This window comes from Parasteatoda tepidariorum, chromosome 6 (assembly GCF_043381705.1).
Source record: "Parasteatoda tepidariorum isolate YZ-2023 chromosome 6, CAS_Ptep_4.0, whole genome shotgun sequence".
NCBI lineage: Eukaryota > Metazoa > Arthropoda > Arachnida > Araneae > Theridiidae > Parasteatoda > Parasteatoda tepidariorum.
The window spans coordinates 79,489,862-79,505,987 of NC_092209.1; the positions used below are offsets into that span (position 1 = coordinate 79,489,862).

The 16,126-nt window shown below is 30.9% G+C and overlaps 1 protein-coding gene across 3 annotated transcripts in view; it reads right to left on the reverse strand.

Annotated features, from left to right (window-relative positions):
* The window catches only part of LOC107446185 (UDP-N-acetylglucosamine pyrophosphorylase mmy), a 59,707-nt gene that overhangs the window by 25,064 nt on the left and 18,517 nt on the right, over positions 1-16,126 (reverse strand). For 2 of the 3 annotated variants that reach the window (XM_043045852.2, XM_043045853.2), the window contains exon 2: positions 2,935-3,236. In XM_043045852.2, coding sequence (XP_042901786.1) covers positions 2,935-3,220 — 286 coding nt within the window. In that variant the 5' untranslated portion in view covers positions 3,221-3,236. Of the gene's footprint in view, positions 1-2,934; positions 3,237-7,205; positions 7,231-16,126 lie in introns of those variants that run through there. The other variant, XM_043045850.2, reaches the window with a different exon arrangement.

Here is a 16,126-nt window from a genome sequence, read left to right on the forward strand (position 1 = left end):
GTTGCCGTAAAAAAAAAAAAAAAAGTCTGTATGTCTAGTATTATTACTAAAATATTTATAAGTGAGAAAAAGAACATCTTGTTAAAAAAAAGTTTTTATCAAAAAACATTTTATAAAATCGTTTTCACATGATTTTCCTCAGCGTGCTAAGTCTCAGATGTATATCCAGTATTATTTCTACAATATTTATAAGTAAGAAAAAGAACATCTTGTTTAAAAAATCAAAAATCAAAAATTTAAAAAAAAATAAAAACTTTATTTAAAATCATTTTCAAAATCGTTTTCACGTGATTTTAAAGTTTTCGGTTTTAAATAAACCAATCATTTTAGTTTTTGAATACTTTATAATACTTAAAATTTATAAAGGGAAATACAGTAAGTTAACCGATTACTTAACAATCACGGTCGAAAATCAACAATTGCCAAGCTTCTTAAGACACATAATCGTCTGCGAATATTCTGGCAAACCTAATTACAAATGAAAACGAAACTACTAGACAAGAAGAAAGGAAACCCGTTACTTTCACAGTACCCAAAAATGACCCAGATATGTGGGAACAGGAACATTTTAGTGGGAATAACCGATTCAACAAACACTTAACGGTGTTTTGAATTGTAACAAACTAGTTGGAACGGAAAGTGGAAAAAGAAAGAAGAAAAAGGAGAATGCGGCGAAACTTGAAAAACGAGGGAAAGGGAAGGAAAAAAAACTTTTTTTCCCTTACTTGCTTTTCAAAAAACTCAGGAAACTAGTTCTACGCAATACCGTTAAATGAATTCAGAAAGTTTCCTAAAAAACAACTATCGGTTGAGAGAATGTTGCATAAATTACTGCAATAAAAAAAGCAAAATCATCCATTGAATTTTTGACTTTTAATTTGGAAATATAGGGCATTAATAAAAAACAATATCAATCAAGAATTTCTCGAAAGCTTTTATCGAATTAGAGATAATTTAGCAGTCTACCTTCAAATAAAGGATATTTACAGACAAATTGGTTCAACTTGTAAAGTATTTCATGTGCTTTTAATGGCTATTGTATTTCAAATAAAATGCTTTAGAATAATAAAACATCGTAAATAAAGGACATAACTGTAGTTTCGGTTCCATCAACAAGAACCGAAACTATCATGTCCATTTTTGTTCTTTATTCCCGTTCTTTACCTTTGTTCACATGCAACACTTCATTTGGATACTTGAGCGCGAAAATGTTTCTGTTGATATTAGTTACTATCATTATTAATTATTCAAATACTGGGATATTAATTATTAAAATACTGGAAAACCCAAATTCAGCGATAATATCAACTATGAGGACAAGACAAAATACTTTTACTCATTTATTTATTTATTTCTGTTTTGGCTTCAGATGGTAAACGGAAAATTTCCGTCTGGCCTTAAAAAGTAATGATACATAATTTTAAATTTTTTAAATATATAATTCTTATTTTGGATAAGACTTTTAGCTCACGCAAATAGCTCAATAATTTATTTCCTTTGAGTACCTACACGCTTTTCTTATGAAAAAAGAAGGGAAAAAAAGCATTTTGATTAGAATTTTCATACTAAGTAATTTTCCTCGAGGCAAACAGAAAATATTCAACCAACTCATTATATTTATTGACCCTTACTTAACCCTTTAGTTACAGTTAACCCTTTATATATGTTTGGGGCAAGTAGCCCAAAAAATGATCTTTTTTTCCGGCAAGTTATCACAATTTAAAAGAAATAATAGCACTTTCACAAATATTTGGAGAATAAGAACGAGCAAATAAATCTATACGAAAGAACAAGGTTTTGCTTCTTCTTTTTTTCTTCTTTGTGGAAAGGCTAGAACAAACTGATGCATTTAGGATACCACTAAATTTTCCAGTCAAAGCTATTTCAAACAATAACACCATATTTCCATCGTTTCTTATCACTGAAATAAAAATAATTTGACAGGGATCATGTCTCCTTATCTGTTAATCCACTGTTATGATTATCAACAAGAAAAACTCCAGAATTTCGGAATAATTTACGATTTACGAAGATGAACACAAGTCATCTAATATTCGAACTAATCTAATTTTTATTAAAATACAGTTTCATCACAAATAAGCTCGCCAAATAAAATAGAAATTCGCCAAAGATTTTAAGCATCTTAAAAACTGAATATCTCGCAAAAAAGAAAGATTATTAAACAGACAAAAATATGACATATTTAAAAAACTTATTCAACTTTTTTCAAGAAATTACTAAATTGGTGAGATTTTTTTCAACTAGATGTTCAAACTTTTATGAGCTCATACGAGTGCAGCGTTGAGGTAACTTTTCAAATATTTTATTTTTAACAGCTGTTGAACAGCCGATCCAATTTTTTGGGTTTAAGACTAATAAATGTTCACCAACGTATCCTTGTAATTTTTAACCCAATCCAGAAGACAAGGGAACTCCTGAATTAAGTATTGGGGGGGGGATTTGCTTTCATGGAGGACTTTTTCATGGAACTAACCCGCATTTGCGTTACATGGAGAGGAAGAACAAGTGAACCTCTCACGATAAGCCTGACAGCAAGGGAGCTCTAACCTATGATCCGTCTACCACTGAGGACATTTCACGTCAGCACTGTGTTCGGTGCAAGCCGGATGCGGAATTCGCATCGACCAGCCATCGCTGGGTTTCGAACCCGGTTCACCTCATTGGAAGGCGAACGCTCTATCGTCTGAGCCATTGTGACTCAACTTTTCAAATATTAAAAAAAGTCCCAAACGTTTTTATTTTTACAAAGCTGCCGCCCTTTTCTTCATTTTGTGCAATTTTCATAACTAACAGAGGGCGCTGGCGAAAAATGGTTTAAACTGACTCTAGCCTAACAGTCGTCAGTAATTGTTGCAAATTCACAATAATTCAAAGAAAGCATTATTTCGTGGAAGGAAAAGGTAGAAGACTTACCTATATCCCGATAGTGCTCTAATTGTTTGGGTGAAGATCGTGAGACTGCCTCGTGTAATTCTTCGGGTATAGGCTCCAGGAACTGATCGAGTTTCTGATTGTTGTTTTCCCGGTTTGTGACTGTTTCTTTGAAGATGGTGGCTAAATCACTGAAATCTACAGACTGGATATCGTCGACCAGTTCAGATTTTTGATCACTGCTCAATTTAGACCAGAATTTCAAGAGGTGATCTTGGCCATAAGCAGCCAGCTGCTTCTGGAGGTCGTCAACATCCGCTGACGGCATCTTTCTGCAAGAAGTCCTGAAAAAATTACACAAAAGAAAAATTGTACAAAAGACAGACTAAGATCAAAACGAAACGGGATTTTTCCCGTGTCAACGAAACTACCATTTAGTGGGGTTATATTTTATATCCGTCGTTGAACAGCCGACCCAATTTTCTGGGTTTACGACTACTGATGTTCAACTCCATAGCCTTGTAATTTTGAACCAATCCAGAAGACAAGGAAACTCCTGGATCAAAACCCACAGAGATATTGATTTGCTGTGGGAACATAGGAATTTGCGACTCGACAGATTTAACGCGCATCAGACACCATTTACTACACGGGGAGTCTTCGGCTGGTGGAGATCGAACCCACGACCCTCTTGGACATTGGCCCAGTGCCCTACCAACCAGGCTATCCCGTCCCTTAGTGGGGTTATAGTAATGTTTTAATATAGTGGATGTGATATTTTTCCACTGGTCATTGCAATGGGATTACATGATGGTAAGTAGGTATTTTATTTACGCCGCACTAAAGCTGCACAATGAACCAACGACGACGGTCTGGGAAACATCCCTGAAGATGATCCGAAGACATGCTATCGCAATTTTGATCCTGTGAAGAGGGGATGGCTCCCCTTTCCTGGTAGTCCGACGACCTGCGTGCGAAGTCGATCACTTTATGGTAGAACAGTTTGTCGAGAACCGATATGGCGCACCCTCTGTCCTATATAGGCTAATCAAAGTGGTCACCCACCAGCTTACTGACGGCATACAGTGATGCGTGACTTCGGTATTTTACTGGGAACCATGACTTTATGGTCAGTTCACTGCGGGACGGATTACATGACGGTAAAATTTAATATTGCAAAGTGGCCATCTTTATTTGGTCATTAAAATGGTATTACTTGATATTAATGCCTGATTATTGCAAACTGACAATCATTGTTCATCACAATGAAATCCAAAATGATAACATTTAATTATTGCTAAGTGGCAACTATCATTTGGTTATAACAATGAGATTATTTAGCTTATTTCATTTAATCTTAAATCAGAATTTTTTTATTTTTATTATTTTCAAAAAAAAGGAAAAAATTACCTTTTCCTAAGGGTGAAAAATGGAGAACTAAACAGTATCCAACAACTTATGTTTTAAAATGAAGAATTTATGATCTCTTAAAATGCGAAAGTATCTATTCCCTTAACTTTAGTTGAAGTGGTTGATATTGAAAGATAAAAGGTGAAAAATCTTGTCACTACGTATAATCTATTTATCCTAAACTGAAAATAGATTTTCCCAAACTGAAACACGTATAATAATAACAACGTAAGAATGAGGATCTGCACTTGTGATTTAAGTTCCGGTTGAAAGACATTCAATAGATTTGAAATTTAAGTATATTTACTTCCCAAACAAAAAAACGGCGATACTTTGAAAAAAAATGCAAATAAGATAGCGATATTAAAAAAGAAACAGAAAGTGATAGGCCTCGGTGATAGAAAATTTGATAAACAGTTTCTCTATCTTTACATTACAGTTTTTTGTTGTTCATCAAGAATAATTCAAATTTGTATTGATAAGATCTTTTCTTTTAAAAAAACTATAATGAATGCTTTAATTTTTTTAAATTGATGAAATATGCAACGGACGATATCATCATGTTCTTTAAAAATTAGGTACTTATCAATTATAAAGACCATGTGTTGGCGACTATTTTTCAGAGTTGTTTACAACAAGAACATTAGTCCCTTTAGTCGACAAGTACGAATTTTAATATCACGATGTATTCTCTATAATATTGATATTTAAGTCGCCCTCTTATTTTTCCAAATTAATTGATTTATATTATTTTTACATTGGTCATAATATTTTCGTTACCCAAATAAAATTTAACAACACACAATATCGTATTTAAAAATTATCGTAATGTATATAATATTGGCGATATATACATTACGATAATATTGGCGATATTCGATTATTGGGTACTTGCAGTTCAAGAAGATCACAAAATCCACACACGTCACGCATGACGTCAGTGCCAGCTGATTGTTTATAAGCAAATTAAATATAAGCAAACGATTATGTGGAGAAAAGCTAAGTTTCTCCACATAAGTTAGAATGTTAATTAACGTGAAGTTAATTAAATACAGCTCTGTATCACACATGAAATTTGTTGAAATATAATTCTTTCCCGTCTGCGTCTTTTATTTCACTTAGATTTATTATTTGTTCATGTATTTTAGTGCAACACGTGATATATACTTGTTTTGTGTACCTGGCAACTTCCATGCATATTTAGTTTGCTTATGTTCTACATAGCTTCTTGTCTGCCTTTGTGTTAAGTTAGAATTATATAGTGAAAGAATGTAAATCTTTATGAAAGAATCATAGTGAAAGAATATAAAATGTGTCACCTAAGAGAATTGATGCTTAAAGGGCTTGTTCCAAACAGAATGGGAAGAACAGTTACTTACGTAAACAAAAGCCACGTTTTAACAACCAATCAGGAGCGAGATAAGCACACTACCTCACTTGCAGGTATTCCATTATAGTTATAGTTGCAGTTATCCTATTATGGTATCCCGTATAAACTCTTATTTACTCGAAGGACCGGTAAAATATCTCAACATTTTATTGCAAACCGAAATGGTTGAACTAATGGCATAATTTTTACAACGACAAAATTGTGGCCATAAATCAATTTTTTTTAATCAGATGATCATTCAGATCCAATGAAAAGTATTTTGAACCTATTTAATTATAAATAAAATTTAGATTAATTCCATTACTAACTAAAAGAGGATTGAACTTAATTTTCTTAACAAATTATATTGAAAGTAAGATTTACAAAAATTTAGCTGAATTTTATTAAATAATCAAAAGCTAAACGAAAAAAAAGGAAAATTAGTTACAGATGTTGGCGATCTAACAAAATTGAAGCAAACTTAGTTCAGAGTATAGTTCAAAGTAAACAAAGTTGAATAGTGAAGCCGAAATAAGCTTCAATTTTAAGTGTTAATCATTCAAACCTACTTATAGTCCAAAGTAAAAAGCTAAGTTTCTGTAAAAATGATAATGAAAAATTCATTTACGATTTAAAAGAATAGATCTCACGGTGAGCNACATAAATTTCTTATCTTTTTCAGCTGCCAAAAGGTATAAGTCCTAAAATTTTTAAGATGCTGTCATTATTTCAATAAATACTTACGTTTTTATTTACACATCCTGTACATATCTTGTTTTTTTGCAGAGTTTACACCTCGAAAAAAGAGTTTATACACTTTTCTAATTAAATTAATAAACCAGGAATTTTAAAAACTAATGTATCAAAAAACATTAATTTTCTCAATTGTTGTGTTTTGGACTTAACCGCATTGGCTTCTGAGCGACTCATATAATACCCAATTGTATTTTATGATAAGTGAAAAACATCATATAAACTCACGTGCGAAGAAAATTATAACTTATTAAATCATCAAAAGATAAACGGAAAAAAAGGAAACTTAATTACAGATGTTGGCGAACTAACAAAATTGAAGTAAACTAAGTTCAGAGTATACTTCAAACAAAGTTAAGCCGAAATAAGCTTCAATTTTAAGTGTTAACTATTCAAACTTACTTAACATCACAGATGTTGGCGAACTAACAAAATTGAAGTAAACTAAGTTGAGAGTTTAGTTCAAAGAAAACAAAGTTGAATAGTGAAGCCGAAATAAGCTTCAATTTTAAGTGTTAATCATTCAAACCTACTTATAGTCCAATGTAAAAAGCTAAGTTTCTGTAAAAATGATAATGAAAAATTCATTTACGATTTAAAAGGATAGATCTTACGGTGAGCAATTAGTGGAAAAAAATCTTATCAATTTAAAAGGGAAAATTATACAAATAGAAAAACTGTGACAAACGTTGCCTGAAAAACAGTGCAAACGCCGTATTCACATAAAATGTAATATAATAAATAACAAATATTAAGGAGGATTTGAGAAAATAATACTTACGACATTCTAAATTAATTAGAGTAGACAAAAGTTGGCCGAGACAGAGATACATATAATTCAAATAAAACAGGAAGTTTACTTTTATACATATTACGGTTATTTAACTTGTAAATTTAATTTTTTTACCCTCAATGCCATGTCAATGCTATCCACCCATAGACGGGTTTGGTTGGCCTACCTCGGAATCTGGTTTTAGAATTGATCAGCGATTATTATTCCAAACTTAAAATATCTCCCAAGCTTTTTATTATCTAACGAGGACAAGCATTCAAAAGCATTTTTTAATTACATGACGTCAATTATAAAATGGCTCGTAAATTTTCCTCAAAAAAATTATGTTAATATTTATTTAATTTGAGGTATAAGAACAACTATAAAAAAGAACCAAAAGATAATCAGAGATCAAAAGTCTAGAGGGGAGGCTTCCGATTTTTTATGGCCTTCTATATGATCGAATACTACTCCTATTTAAGGTTGAAGAGGACAGAAACGTTAAAACGTATACAGTAAAACTTGTGTTAGTTGACCACTTGTGGTGCATTGTTTTAGCGGTCAACTTAGACAAGTGGTCAACTTATAGAGGGGGTGGGTCATTGTTCACTTTTTTGTTTCCTGTATCATGTTGCTGTATATTAAATTTTTTTTTTTTACTTGACTTAAAAATTTTATTCAGAAAATATGCAAATGAATATCTTAAGAAATGTGTTTAAACCTGAATAACTTCAATTTGAAACATATAATTCTAATATTTAACTAATTTTTTCTAAAAAAAATATTTCGTTAGTTATGCATGTGAAGTGTTTAATAAGTATAATTTCTTAAAATATCAGAACACGAAAACATGCAATTTGAAAACTTTAACAAAATAAAATTATTTGAACACTTTAAAATTTCATAGATCAAAGACCATAAATAATGGATCAAAGCATATTTCAGAGCGTTCATTTATTCAAATGCTCACTATTGCGACTGGAAGAGCAACTTTTCAACTAACATACCTGTTTTCAATGAACGGATGAAAGAAATNAAAATTATTTGAACACTTTAAAATTTATTTACTACACTGAAAGATCAGACCATAAATAATGGATCAAAGCATATTTCAGAGCATTCATTTATTCAAAGGCTCACTATTACAACTGGAAGAGCAACTTTTCAACTAACACACCTGTTTTCAATGAACGGATGAAAGAAATGGTCAAAAGCTGACCCCTTACAGTTTCCCCGGATGGTCAACTCACAAAAGGGTTTAGATTAGCTTTTTACACTATTTCACCAAACAAGTGAAATTTCAATATACATTGCAAAAATGGCAGAAAATTTTCTGATTTTTTTTTCTGGTCAATTTATGAGGGTTTTAGAATAGAATTTCATAATACCCCTAGACAAAATTGACTTATTTCAGTGGTCAACATACAAGATGGACAGGTGATCAAGCTACAAAGGTTTTGCTTCTTTATATTATATAGGAAAAATTCCGTTCTTGATAATTGAGGTCAACTTATGCAGGTGCCCAACTTACAAGGGTGGTCAACTTGGCAGGTTTCACTGTATATTATTTTTTATTATATGAAGTAAATTATAATCTAACTCAAAAATTTTTTATTAAAAAAATTTTTTTTAAAAATATTTTTAATTGACAGAAGAACTAAAAAATTAACATCAGTCATTTCATTAACAGCTTACATTACACCAAAAAAAAATATATCTTTTTTTTTTTGAAGTTCATAGTTTTATATACTTATTTTTCCTTTATAAAGTATTAGAGATTTTTTAAACATATCTTTTTCTTTTTTACTTTTATTGTTATATATATCAAATATTTTTTTTTAATTTAAAACAAATAAGTTTTTAAAGGCTCATTCGTCATATGAACTAACACATTTTATCTAATAATATGCTATTTTAATAACTGTAGTGAGTTGTTAGTATTGGGCTAAGTTTTGCCCATTTGTAACCAGTGCCCTTTAATGATGATGAAGCATCATTTCAAAATGAAGAAAATCAATAAATTTTTTTTTCAAGCCATTTGGAATTAAATTTTTTTTATTTGAAAAGCAATTTCGTCTTTACGCAATTTATGGACTAACGAAAATATGAGAAAAATAACAAATATATCAATTCTTATGATTTACCGATAGCCAACCCATCATTGGGTTTACGAACTAACAATACCTTGTAATTTTGAACCCAACCCAGAAGACAAAGGAACTCTTGGTTTACGCATCGGAACAAACTAGCCTTCGTGGAGGACATTTTGATGAAACTAACCTGCATTAGCGTTACGTGAGAAGGAAAACCACGAAAACCTCTCCCAGTGTGCCTGAAGGTAAGAGAATTCCAATCCATGATCCGTCTACTGCTAAGGATATTTTACGTTTGCATAGTGGTCAGTTCGAATCGGAAGTAGAATTTATATAGACAAGCTATTGCTGGAATTAGAACCTGGGTTACTTCATTGGAAAACGATCAGTCTAATAAACCAAAGTGGCTCAAATATTTACTTTTTTTAAAAAAAATCCAGTCGCAATGGTACAGAATATCATTAAATAAGAAAGAAAGAAATAATTTACAAGTAGGCGTAGTCACAATTTTCATTAATTTTAGGTTGATTGCTGATAACAGCCTAGATCTACTTTATTAACTAACGAACATAGAAGAAGATCGGTTGAATAGTTTCTGAGTTATCATTTTTTTTTTAAGAAGGTCATATTTTTAAAGCTTGATAGCTCAAACTATCAGACTAAATTTCGTTCAAACTTCGTATTTTGTAATTTAAAATTACCAACGTAAAGATGTGATGCTAATAATTAAGCCTTACAATTCAAAATATTTTATAACCCTTATTAAATAAAATGATACCACAAAATATTAAAAGCTATTTTTTAACATGGAAATATCTTTGGATAAACTGATGAATTTTATAACTGTATGCAAAATGTTTTCATTTTGTTTAAAAGTTTCAAATATATAGCGAAATATACAATATGTGAAAGTAACATTAAGGGACCCTAGTTTTCGTCTATTTTCCTCATATAACTTTCAACTTGTTATGAATGCAAAAATTGTACTTAAAATAAATCCCTTCGCTCGGTAAGCAAAAATATTAAATTACGGCTCACCAAATTTGTTATAACAATAAACTTTTAAATTTAAATGTTATTTCAAAAAGTGATTACTTAGAAAAATGATTTTCTCAATAATGATTAACTTATAGATCTTAATAGTATCATAAGAGAAATAATTGGACGTGGGAAGTGGAGTACAAAGTGAAAAATGCAAAAATTGTACTTAAAATACATCCGTTCGTTTGGTAAGCAAAAATATTAAATTACAGCTGTGAACTCACCAAATTTGTTATAACAATAAACTTTTAAATTTAAATGTTATTTCAAAAAAATTAACTTAGAAAAATGATTTTCTTAATAATGATTGACTTCTAGATCTTAATAGTATCATAAGAGAAATAATTGGACGTGGGAAGTGGAGGTGCAAGTGTTCTTTTTAGTACATATATTTTAACTTGAATAATTTCAACTGTTTTATGTCAAGAAACAGCAATTACTGCAGAGCAATTATTGGGGTGGGTGAACGTTAGCGAACATGGGGCTTAGCACCCTAGTAATGAATGAACTGCATTTCCCACAGCACTTCTCAAACTATTCGTTGCAATATATTTCCATCTCAAACAATCATTGAGTCGCGATGGCTCAGAGGATAGAGCATTCGCCTTCCAATGAGGTGAACCGGGTTCGAATCCCAGCGATGACTCATCGATACGAATTCCACATCCAGCTTGAACCGACCACAATGCTGACGTGAAATATCTTCAGTGGTGGACGGATCATGGGTTAGAGTACCCTTACCGTTAGGCTAACCGTGGGAGGTTCTCGTGGTCTTCCTCTCCATGTAACGCAAATGCGGGTTATTTCCATCAAAAAGTCCTCCATGAAGGCAATTTTCTCCCAACACTTGATAAGGGAGTTCCCTTGTCTTCTGAATCGGGTTCAAAATTACAAGGCTACATAGTTGAACATTAGTAATCATAGACCCAAAATTGGGTTGGCGACGGTAATAAAATTAAAATATAGCTTGCTTTAAAAATACATTTATAGGTTATTTTTTATTAATCATATTTTCTAATGTTAAAACCCAATGTATATATTCTTATGCTAAACCCAAAAATTGGGTCGGCTGTTCAACGACGGTTAAAATCAAAATCAAACAGACATTCATTTTTTTTTTTTTTCACAGCTAAACTGTTAGAGATCATCTTATTAAATATTTCTCAAAACTTATTGCTTAACACAATTGCCTTTATTTATAAAGTCGGAATTCCGTTATATAGGGTAGCCGGAAAAATTGTCAACCACTACGCAATGCATAAAAACCGTGTGAGTTTTCGCAAAAATTAATCCATTCCATTATTACCTATGACTACAAGAATCAATAATAGATAGTCAAAATATGTCAAGTGGAAAATTGTTATAAGGTCAAATGCCTTTCGAGTTAATAGACCGATGTGCCTGGGGGAGTCCATTTGGATAATGAAAAGCCGATCATTGAAAAGCGGCCGGCCGTATAGCATGAACTTGATCTCAAATCGATCGAATGAAATATCTTTATGAATAATATATAGTCGCAGGAAGAAACCATAAATTGTCTTTTAGCTTCCTTATTTTGAATGAATTGTCTGAAGAAAAAAAATGAATATTTGAATATGTAAAACTGGAAATCATTCGTTATGTCGTGCATTTGGATATAACGTTCTTTTTCCAGAGTTGGGCAAAACGAATCATCAAAGAGATACGAATCAATAGAATCAGTTCACTTTGATGATTCGAATCTATCACTAATTCGAATCATCTACTGATTCAAATCAGTTGTTGAATCGAATCAGTAAGTGGTTCGAATCAATAACCGACCGAATCACTGTTGATTCGAACGAGTTTTGATTTTGGTGATTTTATTTTATAATTTTATATTATATTTTATAACCGTACGCTCTTTTCTACGCTCTTTTTCTAGAGTTGGGCAAAACGAATCCTCAAAGTGATACGAATCTATCAATAAAATCAGTTCACTTTGATGATTCGAATCTATCACTGATTCGAAGCATTTACTGATTCAAATCAGTTGTTGAATCGAATCAGTAAGTGATTCGAATCAATAACCGACCGAATCACTGTTGATTCGAATGAGTTTTAATTTGGGTGATTTTATTTTATAATTTTATATTAGATATTATAACCGTACGCTCTTTTTCTAAAGTTGGGCAAAACGAATCATCAAAGTGATTCGAATCAATAAAATCAGTTCACTCTGATGATTCGAATGAGTTTTGATTTGGTGATTTTATTTTATAATTCTATATTATATTTTATAACCATCGCTGAACAGCATCTCAATTTTGGGTTTACGACTACTAATGTCGAACTCCGTAGCCTTGTTATTTTGAACCCAACCCAGAAGACAAGGGAACTCCTGGATCAAGTATTGGGAGAAATTTGCTTTCGTGGAGGACTTTTGATGGAACTAACCCGCATTTGCGTCACTTGGAGTAGAAGACCACGAGAACCTCCCACGGTTAGTATGACGGCAAGGGGACTCTAACCCATGATCTGTCTACCACTGAGGATATTTCACATCAGCACTGTGATCGGTGCAAGCTGGATGCGGAATTCGTATTGACAAGCCATCGCTAGGATTCGATCGCTCTATCCCCTGAGCCATCACCGCTCTATTTGTATACTTTATTTTATTTTATCCGTCATTAAACAGCCAACCCATATTTGGGTTTATGACTTCTAATGTTCAACTCCGTAGCCTTGCAATTTTGAACCAATCTAGAAGACAAAGAAACTTTTGGATCAGTACCTCCAGAGCTATTGATTCTAACCCGGTTTACTTCATTGGAAGGTGAACGCTCTATCCCGTGTGCCATCACAGCTCTAAATTGGTGATTCGAATCACCGAACCAGTGCACCATCTTTTTAATATTAAAAAAAATCACCGCAACTTAATAATTTTTGCAAAACTGAATGACGGGACGTAAAAAAGAAGTCCTCAACTTAGACGTAAAATAACTGAAGAAATAAAAAATCTTATCAATAACGTTTTAATATCTGAATATTCTTGAATAGTTTCTACGACGACCAAATTTTCTAGCAAGCGGCAACTAGGCAACAACAGAGGCGACAATCGCCAACATATAACCAATAAATACCTCAGTAACATTTTCTAAAAGGACAGAAAAGTGAAAGGAAAGCGAAAATGCAAGTTGAAACACAACACCATAACTCGAAAGCTAAATTTTTTGCAGACACAATGGATTCTTAACTGTATCATATAAATGTAGGTTACATCAGACTGAATGTAAAGTTTTGTAGCGTAAGATTTAAAAATATCTATATCAGGGGTTTCCAACTTACATGAGGCCGGGGGACACAATTAAAAACACAAATCGGGCCGAAACTTTATCAAAATTTTATGTAGGACTCTTATGTTTGAACGAACATTAAATTTTACTGTCAGAGTTTTATCAATTTGTACAAAACGAAAGTATTGAATTGCAAATTAAAATAAGAAGCAGATTTTTAAAAATATTTCATTGCGTATTAAAAAATCCTGGCTACAATAACTTTAATGTACACCTATGTATTAAACAATTAATGTGCAACAGATATCTAATTGTTAAGATATAAAACTTTAAAAAGGTTGGTATAAAAACTTACACAGTAGCACACAAAATGTTCAATGACAAAATTGAGGTTTGCCTGCTGCAACCATCAGAGAATAGATACTTAAATTTTAAATTTAAATTTAACAAATGCGTGTGTAAATATTTTCGTCCAAAATGAGTGGTTTCAAAAATTTAAATCGGAGAATATCTTCGTGAAAATTTCTGATACACACATGCTAAATTATATTCACAAAATACAAAAAAAAAAAATGAAATAAAAAAGTGCAACATACACGATTATTTTTGTATTTGAATAAATATTTTCTTAGATGTTAAACCTGAGAAATAAATTTTTTGCACTGATAGTATGTTAAATTTCACAGAAACGAAGAAATTAGGTTTTTATTAACGAGAAAAGTATTTCAAACCCATACAGATTTTTTACGCAAATTGTATGCAAAAAAATGACAACTAATAAATTTTAGTTCGCGGGCCACAAAAAAAAAGCTTTGCGGGCCGGATGCGGCCCCCGGGCCGCCAGTTGGAAACCACTGATCTATATTGATGCTAACTCTAGAAAGAATGAGGGGTGGGGAGACTTATACGAAATAGCAAAATGAAACGGTTTACAAATTATGTCGTCGATAAAACTAAAAGAAAAAGTAAACAAAATAAAAATAATAAAAATTTTATTAGTATACACACTTCGGGATCGTGGTATCAATATCTAATAAAAACACAACACAGCACAAAAGCAATAAAAAAAAATAATAATAAAGAAAAAAAACAAGCATATGACAAACATCAATCAATTTACTAATATATCTATCCAAAAATTAAAATTTAAGAAAAAATTGAAATTTGTAAAACAAATTTTTCCTTACAATGTCAAATAAAATAAAAATTAGAATAAAAATAATGAAGATTAAATACGCAATTTCTCGTTTAATACGAAATTTTGTAAAAAAAAAATAAAAAAAAAAAAACTTAACTCTTTCAACACTGTTGCCAACTACAAAATAACTAAAATCTGCAGGTAATTTTATACTGCTTCGAAATATATTATTCTGAATTAGAAATTTAATTATAAAACTTGTAAAATCAACAATACTTAACGATTGAATAGCTTATAAAAATTTAATTTTGAATAGATAAGAAAGCAATGTCAAGTAAAAATTGACACTTTTGAGTAATTTACTTTACATTTAAAATTGATAATTTAATACGTGAGTAAATAACAGTTAATGTGACTGATTAAAAAACTGTGGATGTAGAGCAAACAAAGCCTCGCATTTAATGTTTATAAATAATGCAATATACGCTTTTCGCACATGTGCTTCGCAAATTTTTACAAAAAAAGAAAAACTTAGATCATAATAAACTGTGTTTATATATATAGTTTATTCTACATGAATCGGCATCAAGGCGATAACAATACTGATGAAAGAAATGTAACGAAATTAAACGGTGTTATAAACAAAGTGAGAAAAAAAAAAGATATAAAATATTTTGAAACCTCGGGGCTGTGGGAGACGTATTCACTGAAAGAAAGCTAACTTCTTGAGGGATTGCAAATAATGGAATTTATTTTATTTTTAAATAATAAAATTATGTAAATAATGTAAACTCCAATAAGTTCAAACATGAAATTATGTCATTTTTAATCAATAGTAGAAATTGTTGATTTTAAATTTATCATAAAAATAACACTGCATACTCGGAAAAACTATGGAACAGCAAATATTAAGAGTTTTTTTTCTCCAAAAATTCAATAAATATTTTCAGTATGTTTAAGAAAAAGCAATTTATCAACTTTTAGTAAATCAAATTTTGTAAGTAGAACTTAAATAAAAATGGAATTTCAAACTGAAATTAATCAATTTTTATTAAATCTAATTTTGTCAATAGAACATAACAAAATTAAAATGCAATTTTAAACTGGATCAAATATTTTTAAGGTTTTAATTTATAAAAAGAAATATTATAAGAAAGTTCCAAAGATAACTTCGACTAATATTAGCTAATAATTACATATTTAAAAAAAAAGGCTACATTGATAAAATACTCAATCATAAATAAGCAGCTCATTTAAATGCATTTTATGAATTTTTATAATTATTTAATTAAATTTGTGTAGGACAAATATCACAAATATATATATTTGCTAATCATATAACTGTAACAGATATTTTGATACTACATTAACGTGTTTTTTTAATTATTTTTATAACCATCGCTG